General features: G+C 40.0%; 2 protein-coding genes across 2 annotated transcripts in view; one reads left to right on the top strand and one right to left on the bottom strand.

The window, feature by feature from the left end:
• The window catches only part of LOC139942906 (uncharacterized), a 31,233-nt gene extending 21,937 nt beyond the window's left edge, over nt 1–9,296 (bottom strand). Inside the window, exons 1-4 of the mRNA XM_071939760.1 lie at nt 5,588–9,296; nt 3,871–4,161; nt 2,170–2,500; nt 1,526–1,628 (exon numbers count right to left, since the gene is read on the bottom strand). Coding sequence (XP_071795861.1) covers nt 1,526–1,628; nt 2,170–2,500; nt 3,871–4,161; nt 5,588–9,296 — 4,434 coding nt within the window. The remainder of the gene's footprint in view (nt 1–1,525; nt 1,629–2,169; nt 2,501–3,870; nt 4,162–5,587) is intronic.
• Nucleotides 9,297–12,146: 2,850 nt separating this feature from the next.
• LOC139936029 (uncharacterized) lies at nt 12,147–19,880 on the top strand. Its single transcript, XM_071930741.1, has 6 exons — nt 12,147–12,323; nt 13,369–13,442; nt 14,527–14,586; nt 15,257–15,416; nt 16,008–16,585; nt 17,689–19,880. The coding sequence occupies exons 1-6, from the start codon at nt 12,260–12,262 to the stop codon at nt 17,773–17,775; spliced, it is 1,023 nt and encodes a 340-aa protein (XP_071786842.1). The 5' UTR covers nt 12,147–12,259; the 3' UTR covers nt 17,776–19,880.
• The last annotated feature ends 5,187 nt before the right edge of the window (nt 19,881–25,067 follow it).

Raw genomic sequence — 25,067 nt, 5'->3', positions numbered from 1 at the left:
GTGATGCTCTGCATTCCCCTACCTGTAATTCCGCACGCGGGACCTGAGTTTCCTATTGGCGCGATATGTTAAGACCTCTCACACGAGAACGGGACTTGAATCAAGTCTACACCTAGCCTTGCTCAAGGCAGTCGAATTATTCACTCCGAAAAAAAGACCGCCGTTGTATAAAAACCCACCCGTATTCACTGTGCGTAAAACCCACCCGTATTCACTGTGCGTAACATCGCACGACACGATGCCCCCCGTACATTATCCGCATGCGGAGGCCGTCAGGCCGACAGCCTTGTAGGATCTGTGTTGAAGCCACTGACCTCATTACTATAATAAGCGAAGAGTTCCCACGGTCAGCTCATTACCATAATGCCCGCGAAAGACGAGACATGTTTACCTCACACACCACCACCACGGACGCATGATAGGGTCCAAAGGTCGTGATAAGGGAAGTGCGTGATTGGACGTCAAAATGAATAATTCATTTGCCTCACATCCTGTGTTGTCTGATAGGTCTGACGAACGATATACATATTCATGAGCTGCATACTAGCATATCCTAGAGCCCCCCCAATTTCGTCCACTATTGGAATTTTTTCAATACAACACATTAAAACGGGAAGATACAGACCCGACAAGGCTGTCGGCCTGACGGCCTCCGCATGCGGTTAGTGGTGTACGAGTGCGATGACTTGTGTGAACAGTATTCGTGCGATGTGACAGTTTGTATACGGGTGGGTCATTCGGTGTGATCGCACACACCATGCACAGGGTATACGGCGGGTGGGTTTACAGCTGCGTCTTTTCGGAGCGAATAATGCGACTGCCTTGAGCAAGGCTAGTCTACACCCTGCAAAACCTTTATGTCCACCATTGTCTCTCTCTCCGTCCTCTTGTATTGATGTTAGTTTGGACTATTTTAAGGATTGTTGGTGTTTAGTTAAACCATGGTTAAACGATCAATGGTTTGCAGCCCATCCAAAATGCATATAGCATTTCGATTGCCACGGTGGTTATTATAAAGAGAGCTGGTTGTTGACGATTGTAATGGTCAACACCTTGCACCAACGCCATCTTTGATGACAAACAATGGAAATGTGCGCACACTACTCAAGACGATCTACATAATGATAGAGACGATGCTGCCCGATGAAAGCGATTGCCCACCCCACCCCAGCCCACCCCCTTTACTATTATGAAAGTACCCCTTTTTTCTTTTAATCAAACTCTCCTCCAGTCAACTTTTACTATTATGAAAGTACCCCTTTTTTCTTTTAATCAAACTCTCCTCCAGTCAACTTTTCTTGAATAAAACTAGCAAAGGAAAACTATAGCCCAATGCCGTCCTATAAGCCATTTTAAAATGGGCGGTTTGTGGTGTATAAGTAACTTTGTCTCTGTACGCCTGGTGCACTCTTATCATTATTTCAAAGGGGCCAATGGGCTTCCGGTAATCAATGGAACTAGTTTGTGAGTGTGGCTCATGACGTCACACTTACAAACATGATAGGCCAGTTTATTTTCTGCTTACCTGCGTCTCCTTATTTGGCACAATGTTAGGATACAGGAGTCCAACGCCTACACAGTCTGTGCCGTCACCTCCACATACACCACATGCATCAAATACGGCACCACTGCAACGATAACACAAGACTTGACTATGGGTCATTCTATTAGACTAAAGTTTATCATGGTTGTTTCATTGTTGGCGCATCCAAATAACTTTTCCTTTTCTTTGATAATAATAGCTGTTTTTCTCATAAAAGTTTTCTGACATAACTTGAATTATATAATATATGCATTGAAGACATAAAAATAAACACATTCATTGCGCCGCTCTAAACTTTGCAAGATTCGATTCCATTATTTTGTTAACACGTTTGAAACTTTGTGTATAGTGCTTGTTTTGTTTGATTGTTTGTTTGTTTGTTTGTTTGTTTTTGGAACGACGGGCTCTGCCTTTTTCGGGATATAATTCGCTTTGGTTTGTTCAAATTGTATATCTTAATAATTGGTTTGACGAGAGTTCACAACATTCAGAATCTTCAAAAATAATATTGGTCAGTACCGAAATTGTTGTCGCTGTCTCACAAGGTGCTTTGTTTCCTAAATTTCGCAGCCGTGCTAAAAAAAACTAGCAAGGGACCTTGCTCTGCGATTGCACATCTTACTCACCTATTGGGGACACCATCGCATCCGGCACAAGAGGTTTCATCTGCATTTGGATCGCTCTCGCACTGGCCGCAAACATTCTGCCCTGCCCCTTGGTTGAGTCCAGTCGTACCACCGACGCAAACACCACACTCGTTCTCCACGGCTCGTGGCACCCCTGGTCGGATACAACCATCAGTGCAGTCCTTGTACTTGCTGCCACCGGTGTAGACCACGCCTAACCTCGGTGCCGGCTCGCAATAGTTACAGGTGTCTTGTACCCATCCTCCATCACACACTCCTCTACAGTCCAGCCTCCCGTCGTTTGTGTCATAACTGAACCCAGTTTGACCACCTTGATTGAGAAAAAAAAAACAGTTAATTTTGAGAGTCAAGTTATTTAGTTGCATTTGCAATAATGTGATGTACGATATCAGAGTCTGACAAAAATTAAGAAGGGCGATTATGAGTAATTTTCATATTCACTTTTGTACGACCACGTTTATAAAGTTGGATTGGTTCTAAAGAAGAAACAAATTATTTGCTTGGTATTAAGTATTGTTTAACATTTGTCAATATTGAGCAAAACGATAATTTGTGTTGTATACCCCTCTTGTACCCAAGAAAGAATGAGGTAGCCAACCCACCATTGAGTGTGGATCCTTTACCATAACACCGAGCGCTCAAGAGCAGTGCTCAGGAAGTGGATAAATAAAATGTTCAACCTCTGGCTAGATGTGACTGAAAATGAGGCAAACTGCAACTCCATGTGTGTGAAACATTCATATTTCAAAGTAATTATGTGAACCATACACTCGTGTAGGCCAATAGCAAATCGCAACCCCCAAATCATAAGCAAGAAAATAGGGTGGACGTGATTCTGATGTTACATGGCACTTGATGTTTGATGCTCAATGCAGGAACAAAATTTGGCTTCATATATTGGTAGTTATTCTGTTCAACTCAATCATTTATTTCCATAAATTGGGCTTCATATATTGGTAGTTATTCTGTTCAACTCAATCATTTATTTCCATAAGTTGTGAAAAAAGGACAACAATAAACAAATAAATTACATTTATTTAAAGGCAGCGGACACTATTGGTAATTACTCAAAATAATTATTAGCAATTACTAATTGGTAAAGAGTTATGGGGAGAGGTTGATAGTATAAAACATTGTATGAAATGGCTCTCTCTATAAATAAGTGACGTGGTTTTCGACGTAGAAGTAATTTTCCACGAGTTTGATTTCGAGACCTCAGAATTAGATTTTGAGGTTCCGAAATCAAGCATCTGCTGAAAGCACACAACTTCGTGTGACAAAACTAGGGTGTTGTTCTTTCATTGTTTCTCGCAACTTTGACGACCAATTAAGCTCAAATTAATTTTCACAGGTTTGTTGAGATACACCAAGTGAGAAGACTGGTCTTTGACAATTAGTGTCCAGTGTCACTTGAGTCAAAGACAGGCAAGAACAGGTCAAGAAAACTAATGGAAAAAGGTTATGTAATGGATACGGAGCAAACCAGAATGGGGGCATTTACAGGCCCCAGAAAGGATATAGTTTTGAAATGCCTGACAAATACAAAACAAAAGCAACAAACAAACAACCATTTACAATCTAACTCAAAGAGGACGAAACAAAATATTCGAGAAACAACAGCTGGATGTTCAAATAAGAAATTTAGACGGGTTAAACCCTGTATCCCCTATACATACTCACCAACGCATTCGCCACACCGATCAATGAAGGCGAACCCATCACATGTTCCATAACAGTCCCAGTTTTCGCGGTAGCCTTGTTGCTTCTTACATTCCCCGCATCTGTCGGTGCCGAAGTCTGCCGGTCGGCCAGTCCTTCCTGCTACGCACTCTGTGCAGTTATTGATGTAAGCGCCTCCGTTGCACGAGAAGGCGCAATCCAAGGTGGCCCCGCCGTTGCAAACACCTTCGCAGTCCCGCCGGGCGTCCCCGTTGCAGACGCCGGCACAGTCAAAAATACCACGGCATACCTCTGAGAAAAGGAATAACGTACATTGTAAATGAGAGGAAATGGAAGAGTTTACAAAAAAGCCCCAAAACACTAGTCATTAAAGGTATTACTACTCAAAATAATTTTTTGACATAAAAACTTACTTGGTAACACTTCGTTATTGAGAGTTTGGGAACTCTTTAAAAAAAGGGCATAATAATAGCAGGACCCATACTAACCGGTTCAGTATGGCTGTGTGTGGAATAATGTCCACAATGTGGCTCACGGTCCCTTCACTGTGTGGATCTCTTTTGTTCCCAGATCCATAACGTTTAAACACAATAATCATAAAATTATACAATTATAAAATGCTTTTCTTAAGGTTATGTTGCATTAATGCCTTCTGGTGGAACCTAAACTTCTAAATTTTGCAAAATGATAACAATACATGTATTAATGCACTGCAAAAAAAATGGGGTAATGAAGTTGACATCATGGGTGTTGTCAAAAATATATACCGAAAAGAGAATCAAAAGACTGTTAACACCACAGGGTATTAAAATAACACCTGTGTGACTGCCGAACAATTTCATTGGTGTTATTTTAACACCATGTGTGATGTAAGTTTTGATTCTCTTTTCTGTGTATATTAATAATAATAATAATAATAATAATAATAATAACAACAAATTCTTATATAGCGCATTTCACAATAAACCGTATCAATGTGCTTTACATTAGTCCCCTGGTCATTGGGCCTATAACATCCCTTTAATCTTTCTAAGCTCCTGTGGCGCTCCGAAGGCTTTGTCATTTACAATATCAACCTCTACCCTCGCAGGTACCCATATATACCCCTGGGGGAGAGAAACAATTATAGTAAAGTATCTTGCTGAAGGACACAAGTATCACGACCGGGATTCGAACCCACACTCCGGTGACTTAGCACCAGAACTTGAATTCGAAGCTCTTAAAGGAACACGTTGCCTTGGATCGGTCGAGTTGGTCTTTGAAAAGCGTTTGTAACCGTTTTTTATAAAATGCATATGGGTAGAAAGATGTTGTAAAAGTAGAATACAATGATCCACACAAACATGCCTCGAAATTGCGTGGTTTTCCTTTTACCTTGTCGACTAACACGTCGGCCATTTATGGGGGTCAAAATTTTGACTCCCATAAATGGCCGACCATGTTAGTTCGCACAGTAGAAGGAAAACCACGCAATTTCGAGGCAAACTTGTGTGGATCATTGTATTCTACTTTTAAAACATCTTTCCAACCATATGCATTTTATAAAAAACGGTTACAAACGCTTTTGTTTCGACCAACTCGTCCGATCCAAGGCAACGTGTTCCTTTAACCACTCGGCCGTGATACTCTATTAGGTGACAACACCTATGGTATCAATTTTAACACCCCAGTTATTGCAGTGTAAAGACATAGGCCTAATTACAGGAGCTGATCTTACCTGCTTCTTCTCCGGTGAATATCTCCACGATCGTCTTACACATGTCATTCCCGCTGGTGACTCCAGTGATCCAGTAGAAGGGGTTCTCCGTCCAGTCATCGGCGGAGCTTCCGGTAAAAAAGTTTATGGGTATGTCAAAAGCCTTCGTCACTATACCTATCGCTTCAGTGGCGAGTACGCTGCATCTGTCAATATTTTGCGGAATGTCTAAGATGGACTCTTTGAAACTTTCCAGCATCTCTTCTTTTGCTTCCTGGTCGTCACTTTCCTCTATCTCAAGAAAGGTGTCGCATATCTCATCAACTCCACGCGTCCGTGTGGCGATGCTTATCAGGTTGTCAATGTCTTCAAATGGGATGTCCTCCTCGAGCATGAACTGAATGATGCTCTCCTTGTTCGTGCAAAACGTATAGAGGTAGTCTGAGAAGAAATCAAACATGGCGGCCGCTACGTTGAACCCAAAGTCTATCGCACTGATGTCTCTGTTGAGAATGGCCTCTATGCCAGGGCAGACGTCGTCCTTCTCAAAGCTTTCAATACCAATGGCCTCAAGCAACGTCTCCAGCAATCGGTCGGTATCAATATCCCGGAACATGGGACGGTTGTCACTGTCCTCGCCCTCGAACAACGGCACGGCTACTGCATCGCATTCTTTTCTGACCACTTCGGAATCAATCTCAGAGATAGAATCACAAAAGGCCTGAATTTCCTGAAGCTCAATATCGGTGTACTGTGAAATCAGTGGACTGACCTGCGTGCACACAAGACCAAGCCCAGCTCCCATCACGTCACTATTCCATACCGTACCCAACGCAGAAATAATCAACTTAAAAGACACTCCTGGTAAGACCATGCCCGGTGTCCAATCCAAGATGTCATCCCACTCAGCCAAATCAAATGATGGGTCGACGATTGCATCCCAATCGACAGTCGGGCCGTCTCCTAAGTAAGCGTCCACAAGGGCTACACACAGTGCATCGACGTTTCGGAAACCAGTGTTGTTGTAGACGTCAAACGTCAATTCATTGGCGAAGGCATACACGAAAAACTCACCACACGTGGCTTCACTGCTCAGTACATCCTCCCATCTGTCTCTTATGTCGACTAGCATGTCCGATACATCGTCTGCTGTGATGTCGTAGAAATTAGAATTAATTGCCTGAACACCACGGCAGAAGGAGGCTGAATCGTCGGAAGAGGTAAGGTAGGTCATCAACTTCAATAAGACATCTCGGCTACCTATTGGCTCTCGGTCGGTGGAATTGAAATAATCGAAGATCGAAGTGTAATTCTCGTCGGTGGCAATCCAGCAAGGTTCATCAATCCAGGAAAATACTCGCACCGTGAGTGCATCGAGGGCTTCATGAGCGCCGGCCCGGAGTCCGGTCTGGTTTAATGTTATTAGCTCGGAGAAAAAGTCACACACTCCAAAAGGATGCAAATCTACTTGCCATGTCCATGCTACAGTGTAGAGGGCGTCGTATGCTATATATTCGTTAATATAATACTCATGTTCATGCCAGTAATCGAGGAAATAGTCGATGAATATATCCTCTTGCTCTTCCTCCCACCTCTCCCAGTCAAATACTTCAATCAAACCATACCAACCCCAGTAATGACAGACTTCCTCAAAATGACTGTAGTCCCTGCTCTCTGAAGCCGCACACATAGCTTCAAAATCACTACCTACTATGGACGAGTTGAAAGAGTTGCACATCATCTGGAAGGCTTCACTCGAATTACTCGACGAGTACATACTGCCGAATAATTTGATGAGTTTTTCTGCGGGAACTTCCGCCAAAACTGCGAATGGACCGTACAGGTGAGGCTCAAACACGGAGTACCAATGAAGCAACTGATCTTCGTCGTCCAACCAATCAGACCCGACCGAGTCGTACTCGCTCGATTCGTAAGATCCCCTTGGTGTGTGTCTGTCATGCTCATCTCGGTCCTCGATCTTGTGAAGGATATCCTCTATATCAATGTAAGTGCTACCCCCACTATTGTTGAAGGCGCTAACCACATCCAAGCACATTTCTTCAACATCGATACCAAAAAGATCACCAAATATTGGTTGTCCAATCTGTACACAAAGATCATGATCTTCCAAAGCACTCAGTAAATTAACCGTCAAGTTGAGTGCAAGACCCCGGTGATCTACCAGAACATCCGTTACATTGAAATAGTCACCAGTACCGTTGAAATAGTCACCAGTACCGTTGAAATAGTCACCAGTAGCATTGAAACAGTCACCAGTAGCATTGGAATAGTCACCAGTACAATTGACATAGCTGTAGTTGTACTGCTTGAAATCATGGCACTGCTCAATGTATGAAAGTTCATAACCGGCGATAGCGCTTAAAATGTGACCAATGATGCCACCGACACCGGTCACATTATGACGAAGAAAGTCTAGTTCTGAACCTTCACCCCACCACGACGACACCGAACCTGACCACGAATCTGACCACGAATCTGACCCAGAATCTGACCCAGAATCTGACCCAGAATCTGACCCAGAATCTGACTCAGAATCTGACCCAGAATCTGACCCAGAATCTGACCCAGAATCTGACCCAGAATCTGACCCAGAATCTGACCCAGAATCTGACCCAGAATCTGACCCAGAATCTGACCCAGAATCTGACCCAGAATCTGACCCAGAATCTGACCCAGAATCTGACCCCATAGAGTAAAAATCACTTCCACCAAAAATACCCTCTTTACCATAGCAACCTCTTGCCCAAATTTCCACCACGGATAGCATGATTTCTTCCGTAATGTAACGGACGATGTCTTTCACTGATTGGGAGTCACTGCGGATGTAATCAGTTACTCCCATGCAAGTACTGTTTGATTCAAAGACGTCAAACCCAAATCCTTTGCTCAGCGGTTCGTGAAGCCAGTAAAACACACCAGAAAATGGAACATCTTCGAACTCCTCCCATTCATCATCTTCTGACTCACCGGCGTCTACCGATCTCCTTTTCCGTTTACGCTCACCACCTCTCGGAGGCCCCGTTTCTCTACTGAAATCGTCACCCTCCTGTTGTTCCCCCTCAACCCACTTCTCATCGCAGAACTCCTCAACACCCGTAATGGGCCGGTCATTGGACACCGCGTCTACAACTAAATCACAAGCGGCAAACACTTCTTCTGACACTATAAACGACACTGGTGCCAAGTTCTCGCATACGATTCCGGCCGAGAGGAGAATTGTGTCAGATTTGACCACCCTGCTGAAAACGGACACAACATCTTCGAATGAAATGTCATCAAAAATTACACCAGGACTTGGGAATAAACGGTCATCTATGTCAAGTTCGCCCCCGCTGCTCCATGACCAACTTAGCCCAATATCTTCAGAGTCGCTAAAATTACCAAAGTCAAACTCAACACTTTCGTCAAACCTTCCCAGGTCAAACTTACCCCCCTCTTCGAATTGCATCAAGTCGAACTCGCCACCTTCCTCGAATTGATTGGGGTCGATCTTAACTTCACCCTCAAGTTCGCCGATGTCAAATTGACCGAAAAACCCATCCGTTTCACCATCAGTCTCAAAGTCAGTCCCTCCCGCATCAAATACATCATCCATTCTTTCTTCACCACCGAATCCCCCAAATCGCCCAGGATCTACCTGCCCTATGGAGGCATGCGGAAGAGCAAGCAACACTATCAGGGGAAATATTCCTCTCCCCCTTAGATCCATGTTGTTGAAGCTTGGAGTAGGTATAATATTCCAATGAGGTTGACAAACCAACTAAAGTTGGCTGTTCTTGCACCGATCGCAAGAATGCTATTACTAACCTCTATCCAACTTCTTCTTTTTTTGAGGCAGAAGCTTAGCTTCGAGAGAAAAATCAATATCTCAATACCTTTCCAGGCAGCCATTTATCGCCATTAATTATTTACGGCGTTTGCACCACAAAGAACTTCCACTCATTCTTATCTGAAACATTTCGCGAGACTTTACCGTCCTTGATCGATTTATTTATTGTTATCAAAAAGTTGCATTTCTTTGTGTACGCTGGTTGCCATCCAAGGATTTGTTTGAAGAAATTGGCATCAAAAAGATGTGTTAAAGACACTGTACACATTTTGGTAATTTGTCTCTCACTAACGGTGTATCCAACACAAGCACAACATTACAAATCTGTGAAAATTTGGACTAACTTGGTCAAACTTTTATTTTGTATATTTTTTGTTTGGACGTATTTTGTATAATATTATGCTTTCGGGGTTTTCTGATACCAGTAAATACATACAATAACATCATTATTACATGTAAGATGTTGGACATTTATGTTCTAGAATTAAAAAAATAAGTGATTTTGCAAATCATCGATTGGGCAGAAACTTCACAGGTTTGTGATTTTATGACGGTTTGGATACCACCAAGTGAAAATACTGGTCCATGACAATTATGAAAGGTGTCCAGTGCTAGATTAATTCAAATACTTCTTTCTCAAAACACATACACAATTAACCGATGGAGAGTTCGTCCAAATCTTTGGTCAGTTGAGTGAAAACCTATATAATCGGGTTATGTTCAGTCAAAGCTTAGCCGACGTTTTTTCCCCACTCCAGTTCATTGACAGTATTTGCAGGTACGTCACGAAGGAGGCACGTAGTACCCCACCGTCCCTCCCGCTGGTAACCCCCCCCCCCCCCCCCCTTGTTAGGTATCTGGGTCTTTGGAATATAACAACATTACAAGAATAAAATTTCTTGGAATTAGAAATAAAATTACTTGGAATTTTAACGTTTGCAAATATTCATACTCACACGTAGCAAAGTAAATTTGATTTTACCTTCACGTCAGATTTTCAATCATAAAAAAAAAATATTAAAAAAAACAGCAACACCGATAACAACAACTTGTTGGGGGTCTAGTTGGTATAAAACTGCCCTTTAATTTCAAAGGTCGTGGGTTCGAGTCCATCCGAGTAGTATGCCTGTGATTTTTTGTTCACAGAACTCTGGGAAAGTACTGAGTCAGAGTATACAGCCTTAACACACATCGGTGTATCATGGGTAAAACCAATATGAATATTCTTTCTCCGAAGTGCAAAGTAAACATCTGTTAATCAACATTTTGGTTTGAAAGATGCGAATAAAACTATGCAGATTTAATTGACCACAGAAGAACATAAAAAACTGCGCACACCCTATAATGTCTCCGAGTGTTTTGTTTATGTCGCCGTTCCTGTATGAATATGAACTTCATATAATCAAAGTGCGGGCTTTGAAATTGAAACTGAATAACACGTTCTTTGCATTTTCATCTTCACATATTCCAGAAAGCTATAAATCTAATATACAAATTAAATTTTACACAATGAATTTGTTATGCAGCATGTTATGTTTTGCATTATTGTTGGGCTCCACGGTTAGCATTATTGTCTACATTATGATGTCATCCATGAAAAACACGAATCCATTCTGAGTTTCGGGGAAAAATATAATGTGGAGACGTGATTTTGTTCATCGAGACCTTGTTGACGACTTTGGTCAGAGCATGCCTCCATGGTCAGAGCAGATATATAATGACCCATCACTATAGGCCTCAGTTACGGCCATGTTGTATCCAGACAAACTCAATGACTTAACGATCGTGCATTCTGTATAGATCAACAATGTCACTTTTCATCCCTGAGATTGAATTGTTCTCATCAGTGGCTGTTTACATGCAACGGTACCAGCAACAGCTTTATCACTAGGAACAACTAATCGACGGATTGACTGATCGATTTGGCAACATTCGCACTATGGGTTAACTAAAGTCCCTTTCTGGTGGAAAGGTCATCCGCCATCTTGTTTTATTCAATATGATATACCGGTAACAATAGGCGTAATTAACACTGCCACTCAGTGCTGAATTCCAGCTTAGGTTTTCATGCATCGGTTAAATTAATCAACCCAGTCATCCAATAATGATTTTTCTTTCAATTTCAAAATTAAATTATCTTAGATATTAAACCTGAAAAAAATCATTCGGTGAGATTTAAACATTCTGAAGTTAGCTGTTTTGTTTATTATATCCACTCGACATGGTTAGAAGACCAGTATTCTCACTATAGTGTATCTTTGTCATGCATATTATAACAATAGAGCAACTTGCTCTATTATAACAAATCTGTGAAATTTTTGACTCGTTTTTGCTTGGTCATCAATGTTGCAAGAGAATAATGCACAATGTCCAGATGCCTGGAAAGAGGCTTCGGGGAGTCCTGAAAAGTCTTTTAGTATTAATTTGAGTAAGAAATTACGTCTTGAAAAACTACATTACTTCTCACAATGTTTCTATTAGCAAACGCTTTCCATTTCTCGTTACCATGAGTTTTCCCCCATGCTAAAAATTACACAACGCGAACTGTCCAGTCCATAAATCTATACCCTCCGTGTATATTTCAACTGGTGGTGGACTTGGTCAAGTTTAGCTTGGAGCGTGACTGGTATCCGGCGGCAATTATGAAAATTACACTATGCTGTCACAGGTGGTAAACGGCGCGTTATTCAAACATCGCTGCTCTGTTTTCACAGGATCGGGGATATACAGCAGAACATGGAACAAAAAAGATAACTGCAGAAGCAAATTTCTAGAACCGTATTTTATAAGCACTTATTCTTAAATTTTGGAGCTTATGTAAACAAAATCACACAACATTCAGGATGCCACCTAAACGCCGTGGTCGAGTAAGGGGTAAGGGGAAACAGAAATCATGTAAATCTAAAGGTAAGTAATAACGTGGTAAATACAACCACTTTTGCAAAACCTGTCGTGACTGTGCTGGTCGAGTTGTCTTTTTGAGTCAACTTTACACAATATTAAATTTATTATAAAATATTGGATACGAACTCGATGGGCCCTATTTATTGGGCTACTCCTAGCCAAGGAAGAAGTTAATAAAAATTGAAACGAATTGTATTTGTACATTCAAACCTGCTAATTAAAAATGTAAATTAAATTAATTAAAAAATTAAAGAAAGACTAGGCCTATCGTGTATAAAAAATACGGCCTGTTTGATGACTGACCATGCTGACGGCCGCCACTTGACTTTAATTAATATTATAATCTTCTATTCTAAGTTCTATTTCTACGAACTACTTGTCTCGGCATAGTCCCATGTTGGGATATCCACGCCAAGATTATCTCCCTGAATTTTGCTAACTTTAAGGTCATGAATAGTGATTGACAGAACGTATATATTTTAAATTGGATAATTTTCCGCACGTCGCCACCAATTTATCCGCCGTTAATATAATACAGGCACTAGGCCTATTGGCTACACTTTTAGAGTCAGATCCAGTTACTGGGGCGTTGTATTTCTTTTTTCGCAATTGTGACATTTAAATTAATATCGGTGAACGATAATGTCAAAAGTTCGAAAAAAGGAATAGAGCGCCCCAGTTATTGGGTCTAGTCTAGACTAGTATATATTGGCTAATGTAATTATCTCAACAAAGTGTCTCAAAATCAATCATACCATGAATCTATAAAGCCATTTTTGGGTCTTAATGTCAGTTTGTATCCTGGTGTGTCATGGGTTTCCGTAGGGTTTCCAATACTCCTAGAACTTACTATTATGAGGTTCGTTCCGCTATCGTCTCCACTAACTCTAGTGGAATGAACTTCATAGTTCTAGGAGTACTCTACATGCAGGCACAAGTATAATATCTTAGCCCCCACTCCAGTTGCCCTGCCCCCTCTACAAAATAGACTGCAAACAGTGTTTGTTTTATATTTATATTTTAAATGCTAATGTTGTTTTCTTCATAGAATCATCCTCAGAAGAAATGGAGCGATGCACTGCAGAAGACATAGTCACTCGCCTTGCTAAGAAATACCTACTGGTGTGTATTAAAGTCTTTTTAAATCATTTTATAAAATTAACAATGCCTTTGAATCGCATTGTTTTAAAAAGGTTTTACAAATTTGTTCACACCTATCCATTCCTTTGAAATTGAGATGTTTGAAATACTGATCCAAAATTGACAATGCCAAGAAATATTGTATAAAATGTTTAAACTGCCTTGAACATAATTTTATAAATGTCTTTTCAAATTGTTTTCTTCGGAAACCCCTTTGTTTGCCTATTATATCCTTGTATTTAGTGCTTTTGGCACCTTGGGGCATTATAAAAATAATAAAAATATTATTTTAATTATTATGTTAGAACGTGTCTGCTATCATTGCTTTTAATGCTTTGCACTTTGAAATGAGTGATCGTGTTGTGTCCTTTGAACAGGTTTTCCTATCTGTCGGATGGCGATACTTTTAGATCTATTTTTTCTGAGGAACTTTTACAAATCTCTGCTCTTGCTCCAGCTCTGGCTCCAGCTCTGGCTCCAGCACTGGCTAGGGATAACCATCATTTCGGGGCTGTGTACATTTTGCTGAATGTTTCCAGCCAGAGCGGAAGCCTAAGCTGAGGTTTAGAGAAAGCCCCCAAGTTCTTCATTTGTCATTTAACTCAAGTATTTTTAACATAATTCTGTCTTTTTTTTGTATTTCAGGGGATTTCATATCAATTCCCATGATTTTGTACAGTAGGGATTTGAAACGTTGCATGGTGGGAGTGTAATTAGGTGAGGTTTGCAGTAGCACCAAAAACCGTGTGTGAATTTCTTTTGAGTAGCAGTCAGAGAAAAACCGCTGGTTGACAATTCAACATTTCAGTATGCTCTGAAGGTATGATGCTATTGCAAACCAAACCAAATATTTTAGATGTACATTACAGCCTATTGCTTCTTATTAAAAATGCCCATGTATAAAAGTGTAGGCCAATGTTTTTAAACAATTGTGTTTTTCCGAAACTTATAGTTTTCTGGTGTTTTTTTTTTCAGTTACTTTACTTTTCATGGATAGTGTATGATTAACCAGTGTAGTTGTTCCAAACTCAACTTTAATTTTGTAACCATTTCGTTTTTTTTAAAGAAATCCAGCACAGACACTGAGCACTCTGATCAAAAAGAAAACAACAGATTAGCTCAAAGGGTAAGCTTGTGACATATTTTTTATTACATTATTAACTAATCATAACTTTAATCATGCAACATCATGTTATGGTCATGTTATTAAGGAACCTAGTCATCGTTACTGCAAACGATGCAGCAACAACGTGTTCAAGCCTCAGGCATGCAAGCAGCCAGCCAGCCACCCACATCCACCCATGACCATGGAGGGAGGGAAAGCGAGGGCCCATGACAAAAACCCTCATTGCTTTCGAGAGAACCAATGCACAACTCTACTTACATATTGTTCTTGCTGGATTCAAACGTGGGTCACAGTGGTGAGAGGCGAGCGCTTTTAGGCACTAGCCACCAATGCCACTATACAGATCACTGTCCATTTAGAATGGTTTGTTTTTAAGGGTTGGGTAGTAGTACTCCCAAGGAAGCAAACAGAGAGTCATTCAAAGTATGGTCAGCACATCACATAATACACTTGTCGTCAACTTTGGTTGTAACAACCAAAGTCAGCTATTTTGTTTTTTTGGTTTTCGTAGTTTTCATCAAATATGATTTCATATCAGGGGCAAAAGTGGTCCTATTGTTAACTTCACAATCAGTAAGTTTTCAGACTGAAATTCAACAAAGATGTTTGTTGTCTTTACAAATCCTGTGTAATGCCTTTGAAGATTTCATATTTGTCTTGGTTTTTAAAGGTGGTTGATCCATATGACGCTGATTTGGAGACAAGCGAGGTCGATACTGCAGCCTCAGTAGACACAGCTAGTGACATGGAATGCTTGGATGCACAAGGAATCACACAAGTCCTCTCACCATCTAGACGGGTTAATGCTTCAACAACCTCTTCAAATAAAGGTTAGGGATTTGTGTCTTCATTTCTCCCTCAGGGTCCTACTTCTGTTTAGGCACAAAAGATTGCTAAGCACAACACGATTTGGGTATCAGATTAAGATTACCAGCCAAACACACCATTTCGTATTATGTAGAAACTTGTGACTAGTTTTTTGCTAAATGATGCTTAATAGCAAAAATTTGTTTAAAGCAATAATTTCTGCGAAAGCAGCTCTATGAAATATGGCCCAGGGCTTGCCCTTAACACCACACCGACAAAGAGTGTCTTGTAAAAACTACTATGGCAGGCCTGGAGTTTCATCTTTGACAGGGCGAGGCCATTTTTAGATTGAAAAGGGCACTTTCACTGGAAAAACTTCAAGTCTATTGGAAACTTTTGATGGGGCATCAAAAGGCCATGAGCAGGGGCAACATAGGCCATGACCTGTAAGAACATTCCTGCCTGTCCAACTTTTGACACTACAACTTTGTCTCCGATTGGTTCTGAGTTAAAGTTATTGAACAATGATTTGTGTTTGCTAGTTGCTTGTGGTTCTTTTGTATTCATCAATAGTTTTCGACTGAAATTGCCAAACTCTTTGCTTTCAAACTCAGGTAAAGCTCTCAAGTCCAACACTGGAGCACTCAACCCATCACATGGAACAACAAAAGAGAGATTGTCGAAGCCTGAAATGACTACCCGTCTACGTCGTACATCCAGAAAGTCAAGCACCTCAACCACCCCACAATATGCAAGCAAAGGATCATCGGATGACACGGCTAAAGATGAACCTTCCCTGCGGAGTGATAGTGGCATGTTTGTCTCCCCGTTCACTAATGTTCACAGACGCTTTTTGCCGAAGATGAATGCTTCTGATACCTCCACGCCAACTTCCATGGTCGGCGACGTTAGGTCGGACTTGAATGACTCTTGTTTTGGGTTTGACAGCCTGGTAACGCCGGATCCTCTAGCGCCCATCTCTCCCGTTGATCACGTCTTACCTCCGAATCACCAGCCTATATCAAGATCGTCTCTGGGTGATGTGTCGGTGGCTGCCGATAACTCCAAGTTGGATTCATACACAGTCTCACCTCCAGTAAAAAGAAAAGTGTCGGCGAGCCTTGACTTGACGAGTTTGGTATCGGATCAGCAGCCAGCCAAGAGACTAAGGCGAAAGAAGCAGGATCCTGCGGTAAGGGGAATTGTTCATTTCATTCTTAGGAACTTGTGTGGGTTTCTCAATTGTGTGAACTCATTTAAATGTCTTCAAAAGTGTTGGATAATAAAGCTGTGTTTAGTCTTGGTATACTGGGGTCACATGATTAGTCACACAGATTCAGTTCTGAGTCAAAAAATGTTTTAGTATTTTCAATGTGTTTTCTACTAGTGCTGGGCGAATAGTGAAATTTTGTTATTCGGATACCGCTGGCCAACTATCCGAAATTAACCGGATATTCGAATAGCTTTTTCGCCGCAAGAGGGCGCTATTTAAAAAAAAAAAAAAAATCTTTTTTTTTTTGCCGCTAGAGGGCGCTGTTCGTTTGTGAATGAGATCTTATGGGCGGATTGATATTAGTTTTAGACAGTGTCACTCGGTTCATTCATAAAAATGTCCGGATCTAATTTAAAGATGGCGATTTGCTTTTTGTTTTGATCGTGATTGACTCTACGTGAAGGAAAACTTTTGTAATCTTTGAACCAGTTACGTGTGAAATGTCATTGTTTTAACTCTTCACGGAGGTGAGCATAGTTAAATACTTAATTTATGCTGTTTTATGCTGTCTTTTAAAAGAAGTCTCATAAGAATTCAGACAAAACATTCATATCAGTTGTCGCCCGACGTCCGCGGATATTCGGATATTAAAGAATATCCGGTTACTCGGTTGTAATTATAGAATTATCCGGTTTGTAAATAGGTATTCGCGCCCTATGCGGATATCCGGTTAAGAAAAAAAAGGCATTCGCGGTTACGGATAGGAAAACCTATTTGCCATTAACCGGATATTCGAATAATTCGCCCAGGCCTATTTTCTACGTGGATCTATAAATTCATATAAGCATTTCGTCGAAAAAGGTACAACCAGCGTTGTTCTCAAACTGAAATTCCCAACGCCCAACAAAGTTGGGATAAGTTGATGCAAATCAGATGTTCGAACCCACACTCTGGTGAATAAGCACCAGAACTTGAATTCAATGCTCTTAACCACTCAGCCATGACACTCTACAATTGCATACCAATTAGAACATTTTAGTTTGTATTTGATGCCTCCTGATTAGTGTTCCTCTTCTTTATAGGTTGCGATTGCAGAAAAGGATTGGGCGATGAAGATGGCTGAACAGTTTGAAGACATTGAGATGCATGAGTTGACCATCGAGGGATGATAGCAGAGTGGGTTTAGCATTAAGCAACAGGATTAAGCCAGGACATGATTCATGGTGATTTGTGCCCAGAATTAACGTCGGCCTGCTGATGGCCACAATGGGATTGCAGCTCAGTGTTTCTTTGATAAGGGAATAAAAGGGTAGCGACAAGTTCTTAATCGGTCGTTAAAAACCCGCAGGGTCGTCGACCCTGCTATGCTATAAACGGCATATTTGAGAACGGGCCACTACTCTTGTATTCCCATTCAAAACTGCATTTTTGGTCTAAAGGTGTAATACAGTAAGAAACGCTGTAAAACTTATCCGTTTTACGATGTCCTTGAGCTCTGCAAGTGTGTTGCATTGTTGTGACTGAGACAGTGTCTGTGTATGCATTTGTGCGCGTATTAGTATGCATTTAAACGTATACAAAAACAACTGGTTATAAATAGCTCCAGCTGGTCATTATCAACAGTTTAAACAATCCCCACGTGACGCGCTCTTCACCAATAGGAACAGCGAAACTGTCTGGGGTATTTATGAATAGATTTTAAACTTCCATCAGAGAAATATAACATCTATTAAATTGTTGTCAAACCTGCTGCTGCAATATAAGGTTCAAACTTAAGTGCATGTATCTACGGGGCCATCTGGATGGTCTAGTGGTAAGACATCTGCTCCAAAATTGCAAAGGTTGTGGGTTTGAATCCCACCTGAGTAGTATGCATGTTAAGGTACTGAGTACACAGTGCTTGAAATCAAACATTGGTGAATAGGTAGATGAAATTATACCCAGTGTGTCTTGTCGGAAATACAGGATTATTGGAGTGCTGATATGTCTCATGCAGTCAGAGTTGAGTACCTGTACCTGTGCATTGCACTGCATTTTGCTCTGTACTCAGACAGTACTTGTAAATCTACAATCCAAGACTTAAAGCCATAGGACACTTTCGGTTAACAGTATTGTCCAAGGCCAACACTTCGTGTATCACAACTTCTATATAAAATAACAAACATGTGAAAATTAGTCTCAATGGGTAATCGGAGTTGGGAGAAATAACAGGAAAAATCCACCCTTGTTTCCGAAATTGGATTTTACACATGGTTTTACCCGCAAGTTAAACCGAGGCTTACTGTACTTACTTGTTTAGGAAAGTTTTTTTCTGAACATGTTGAGAAATTTGGGGTGCATTTTGGCAGTCGTAACCAATAACTTTTTCGACAGAACATATTATTTGTTACGACCGGCAAAACGCACCCCAGTTTTCTGAACTCTCTCCCTGATTAAATTAATACTTTTTTGCATGTCTGATGTTTTGAAGTTTTAGAGCAGTGGCTGAAGGGAACCCACTGCAACGTGATTGTTCTTTTAGTCCACAAGAAATGTGGAGGAAACAGTGACAATGCAATCTTTTTTTAAGAATTCCTGCACTTTTTGTCATTTTTGTGTGTGCCTTTTTGTACATGTATTTGATATTAATTCAAAAGGAGATTTCTCCAACATGAATCCATGATAGAAAAAGGCAAATAATGGTTTTTTAATATAAATTATTTCCAAAGTCAGACTGGTAAGAATTGATTGCTGAATCTAAGGTTTCTGTGTGCCAACATCTTTGTACAGTTGTAAGTAAAAAAAAAAAACACTAATGTAAACATGTACATTAATTTGCAGATTTTCTTTTCATTATTTCTTTAGTAACAGGTAGAGATAATTATGAGTAGCTTAGAGGCATGCCATGTTTTATGATTCAAATTTGTTGATTAAGATGATGTGATAAGAAAACAGTGGACATTTCGTGCCTGCGGTTTTTTTTTTGGTTTTTTTTTTTTGGGGGGGGGCATGGAATTACACGGAGACCATGGCCTCCGTTGCCTTGGTGCCCCTCAAAAGTTTGCCATTGACTTTAAGATGTTCTGATGGAAGTGCCCCTTGCAAAATGAAAGTGGCATTGCCCTCTCAAAGATGAACTCCTGGCCTTGAAGATGTATTTTGGTTGGAAACAATGACTAGAAGGAAATTACTTGCTACAAAGGCAAAAAGTGATTAAGGCTTAAAGGAACACGTTGCCTTGGATCGGTCGAGTTGGTCTTTGAAAAGCGTTTGTAACCGTTTTTTATAAAATGTATATGGGTAGAAAGATGTTGTAAAAGTAGAATACAATGATCCACACAAACATGCCTCGAAATTGCGTGGTTTTCCTTTTACCTCGTCGACTAACACGTCCGCCATTTATGGGGGTCAAAATTTTGACTCCCATAAATGGCCGACCATGTTAGTTTGCACAGTAGAAGGAAAACCACGCAATTTCGAGGCAAACTTGTGTGGATCATTGTATTCTACTTTTAAAACATCTTTCCAACCATATGCATTTTATAAAAAACGGTTACAGACGCTTTTGTTTTGACCAACTCGTCCGATCCAAGGCAACGTGTTCCTTTAAAATATTTAAGAGACCAATCAGGACTATGCATTGATTGCGATCGTTTTAAAGTTTGTGTAAATAATTTTGTGTAAAGTATATTTTGTCTTCAAAAAAACACTTTGTCTTTAGTTTTTCAATTTTTTTTTTCAATTTTTTGTTATTCCGTAGCTTTATTTGAGTTGGTCTTGTTTACAGGAAGTAGCCCCAATCTCATTATTGTAGTTCTGTGTATTTGAAAGCTTTATTTGATGAATATTTTTCAGTTTTCACAGGGGAATGTTAATCACTTGTATAAACCATTATTGTGATGTAAATTATTAAAACAAACCACAACGAAGACAAGTATGTTCATGTTCAGATAATTCACTGTCTTTTTTTTAAGATAAACCACAATCATTCAAAATTCTCGGTCGCGATGGGATGTTTCTTAAGTCTGCTGTGTACAATAGGGCCCAATTTTTTTAGAGGTGACACTGTGCTTAAGCAGAAGATCAACTCATAAAGTCAGCTGCTTCTCCTTCTGTTCATTTAAAGGAACACGTTGCCTTGGATCGGTCGAGTTGGTCTTTGAAAAGCGTTTGAAACCGTTTTTATGAAATGCATTTGGTAGAATATAATGATCCACACAAGAATCACTCGAAATTGTACGGTTTTCCATTTACGTCACGAACTAACGGTGTACACGGTCTGTCATTATGGGAGTCAACTTTTTGACTCGCATAAATGGCCGACCGAGGCATGTTTGTGTGGATCATTATAATATAAGCTTTGTAAGGGTTCCTGTGATAGACATGGCACATTATAAGTTTCCTGTGTTACCATCATTTATTATTTTATTATTATCTTCTCGGAAAGTGGCTTTAAACCCTTTTAAGATGTTGTTTGGGTGAATCTGCCTGTATAGTCCCAAACCAAACAGTCTAATATTTGAGTCAAAAGGCAAAGTGGCAGAACGGAGTCGTGCAAGTTCGCAGTAACCTGTTCTGCCAGTGCCATTGAGTGATGAGACTTATTTAACGTTTAGCCAGAATAGAATTACCTTTTGAGAAACTACGTGGGTTGGGAGAAACGTAGCCTTCAAGAGATTTGCTACGTCAATCAACTTTCACTTTTACATTATTTTCACGTGGAGTGCGCTGCAAATCCGACGTACATGTATAAAACACGCTTGCGCAGTTGACCAAAAGTGCAGCTGCCTAACATCACCTCGGACCAATCAAAACACAGATATGGGAAGCTTACGTCACTACACTTTTATCCAATTAAATCATTGTATCCAATGAAGTCACTGGTTCTGTGAAACAATTTAGTGTCTTTATCCTTGCAAGGGACACTGTTGCTGTTGTGCCAACAAATGAAACTAAACTCACAGGCGCACTTGTAGTTAGTCATTTGGCTTTACATAATTCGTCCATGATCGCTCCAAATTTCGTTTAAAGGGAATGTACACGTTTGGTAGTTACGCAAAACAAACATTAACTTAAAACTGACTTGGTAACGACTTGGAGAGCTGTTGATAGTGTAAAACATTGTGAGAAACGGCTCCCTCTGAAGTAGCATAGATTTTTCTCACTGAAATAAGAGACTTCTAGCCAGAAGTCTTTTATTCCTTTCTGAAAGCACACAAATTCGTCCATTGAGGGTGTTCTTCTTTTCATCATTTTCTCGCAACTTCGATGACCAATTGAGCTCAAATTTGCACAAGTTTGTTATTCCATGCTTATGTTGAGATACACCAAGTGAAAGACTGGCCTTTGACAAATGCCAAACGTGTCCAGTGCCTTTAAACTTTGGAAGTGTCCTTCTGAACACAGAGGGAGACGTTTTAAATAGTGACTTGTAGTACCTCCCATTGTGTCAATGCTTGCTTGGAAGTGTCCCGATAAAACATTTTCTTAGGAGATCGGACTTTGCAGAACAAGGCCCATGCACTGTGTATTTCGTAGCGTCTATAAATTTTCTTCCTCGATGCGTAAAGTGAACCTTAAACTTTCTAAAGCAGACTATGCACCGTGCCACGTGTCACATTGTAGGGCAACCTTATAGTCATTACATAACCCTAAGAGGCCAAGCGTATCGTCTTCAGTGTTTGTCTTCAGTCCTGATGATTGTGCATGTGTTGTCATTATTTTTGCAGTAAACCATCAGCTAAATCCATTGAACTCGATGTCAAAGTTTTCTATATATTATTAATAAAAAACAACTGCAAAAGGTTCAGTTTTCAGAATGAATTTTTATTAAAAATTTCCAGACGGAGATCCATTTCAGCTACATCCATTGAACTCGAGGTCGAAGTTCTCTTTGTATTTTTAGGGGCAAACAGCTGAAAAGTAGTTCAGTTCCAGAATGGATTATTTCCAAAAGGAGATCCATTTTCAGGAATTATATATTTCCCAGGGTTAGTGCCAGACACGAACGTGTCTGGTGCGATTAACTTCAATGGCAAGAAGACAGATGAGTCATTGAGCCCTAGCGAAATTAACATATCACATTACCAACAAACAACTATAATACTTCCAACAAATTTCCAAAAGTTCAACCAAAATCGTCGAAAAACTTTACTTTATAACAGTATAACTTTACAACATATCACTGAGCTCGTATCTTATTCGTTGTCCATCATGTCACATGGGCCCAACTTCATAGAGCTGCTTTAAGCAAGATAGCTTACCAAAATAAAGTTACCAGCTAAATTGCTGTGTCGCATGCACAATTTTGAATGATATCCAGCTCATTTTTGCAAAGCAGTTCAGTCGATATAGCCTATTTTGGGGCTTAAACCACCTATAACTGCAAACGAATTGTTAGTCATTTCTAGGCTTATGCAATTCAGACCTGTCCCATGAGCAGCACCGTAATTAAAGGCAGTGGACACTATTGGTAATTACTATTACCAATAATTACAAACTAATTACAAACTATTACAAATAATTATTAGCATAAAACCTTTCTTGGTGACGAGTAATGGAGAGAGGTTGATGGTCTAAAACATTGTGAGAAACGGCCCCCTCTGAAGTGCCATAGTTTTCAAAAAAGAAGTAATTTTCCACGAGTTCGATTTCGAGACCTCAGATTTAGAATTTGAGGTCTCGAAATCAACCATCTATAAACGCATACAACTTCATGTGACAAGGGTGTTTTTTCCTTTCACTATTATCTCGCAAGTTCGATAACCGATTGAGCTCAAATTTTCACAGGTTTATTATTTTATGCATATGTTGAGATTCACAAACTAGTCTTTGACAATTACCAATAGTGTCCACTGCCTTTAAAAGAAAGGATTCAAATTTATAAGTACCAACATACTGATGGCTGAACTCCAAGTTGCCGCGCTTTGTGAAATCGGGTTTTCTTGTATTATCTTCCCTGCCCGTCCCCGTAGACTATAATATTAATAAGGAAGAGGCTAATAATTGCCAACCAACTTTGAATCACTGCCTATAAACTTTGTGACCGGGTTTTATGTCTGGTGTAGGACCACATGTTTTTTTGGGGGGGGGGGGGGGGAGGGGGTGACCCAGGTTCAATAACGATAGGCACAATTTTGGGTAATATTGCGAAACAATTATCTTTAATTTCGAAGGCTAGTTGTCTACAGTTGCGCATTCTTACGTAACGTGACCCTATAAAGTGAATCATGACCTCGGTGAAAGAATGCTGTAAAATTGCTGTAATTTAGGAAAACAATACCCACGTGTCAGTGACCAAAGGTATTCATTACTGACACGTGTGATCAAAAAATAACTCTGAAAAAAGTATAAATTTGGGGGGAAATTGTTCTGCCAAACACAACAGCTTTTCACTTTGCATCTGCACATCCAGACAACACAAGTTCCTCCACAAACCTTTGAGGTAAGTAAAATATTAATATATTTTTTATGCTACAGATTTTTATTGCAGTATGAGCCTGTCTACTGGGTTTGCCATTCTATCGAGCTTGTTTTTTTAAATATATTTTATTCGATCAGAAACTCGTTGGCGTCATTGGGTTGGAGTAATTTAACCACCATCATCCTAATGACTTAATACGTTATACAAATAGCCACAAAGCCTGGACATCATGGTCTGCTCAGTTGGAAAAAAACGTGAAATCTTGCTTTTTATGGAGATAGCACTGTACAATTGATTATCTTTTGGTATTTTTTTTATAAAGAAATTTAATGGAGGCCTTAGTCAAAACTTAACTTTAACTATTGAATGTATATGGAAATTACGACACAACATTTTAAACTTCAGCATTTTGACCAGTGCAGTCTCCAGAAAGGTGCTGGAATGTAATGTCACTCTCATTTTTTATGAACACAAAAGTTACATATTATGGTCTAAACAATGATTAAATAACAAACGGCATTTATACAGCGCATCATAATACCGTGATGCATTTGTGGGCCCATGCCCTATAATTCGCCTCCTTTGTGTTGCACCGTGCCACTGTGATTAACAAGAAAGTTACGGGCCGTATAATAGGGCTAAGACCCTATTTTTATTGCAAAATGTAAACGTTTGGTTCATCCCCGTATTTAAGGAACACGTTGCCTTGGATCGGTCGAGTTGGTCTTTGAAAAGCGTTTGTAACCGTTTGTTATAAAATGCATATGGTTAGAAAGATAATTTAAAAGTAGAATACAATGATCCACACAAATTTGCCTCGAAATTGCGTGGTATTTCTTTTAACTAACACGGTCGACCATGAGTTATGGGAGTCAAAAATGGGAGTCAAAAATTTGAGTCAAAAATTTGACTCCCATAAATGGCCGACGTGTCAGTCGACGAGGTAAAAGGAAAACCACGCAACTTCGAGTGATACTTGTGTGGGTCATTATATTCTACTTTTAAAATATCTTTCTAAACATATGCATTTTATAACAAACGGTTACTAACGCTTTTCAA

This window comes from Asterias amurensis, chromosome 1 (assembly GCF_032118995.1).
Source record: "Asterias amurensis chromosome 1, ASM3211899v1".
In the NCBI taxonomy this organism is placed as follows: domain Eukaryota; kingdom Metazoa; phylum Echinodermata; class Asteroidea; order Forcipulatida; family Asteriidae; genus Asterias; species Asterias amurensis.
The sequence above is the reverse complement of the archived record's forward strand: the minus strand, read 5'-3'. Positions and strand labels throughout refer to the sequence as shown.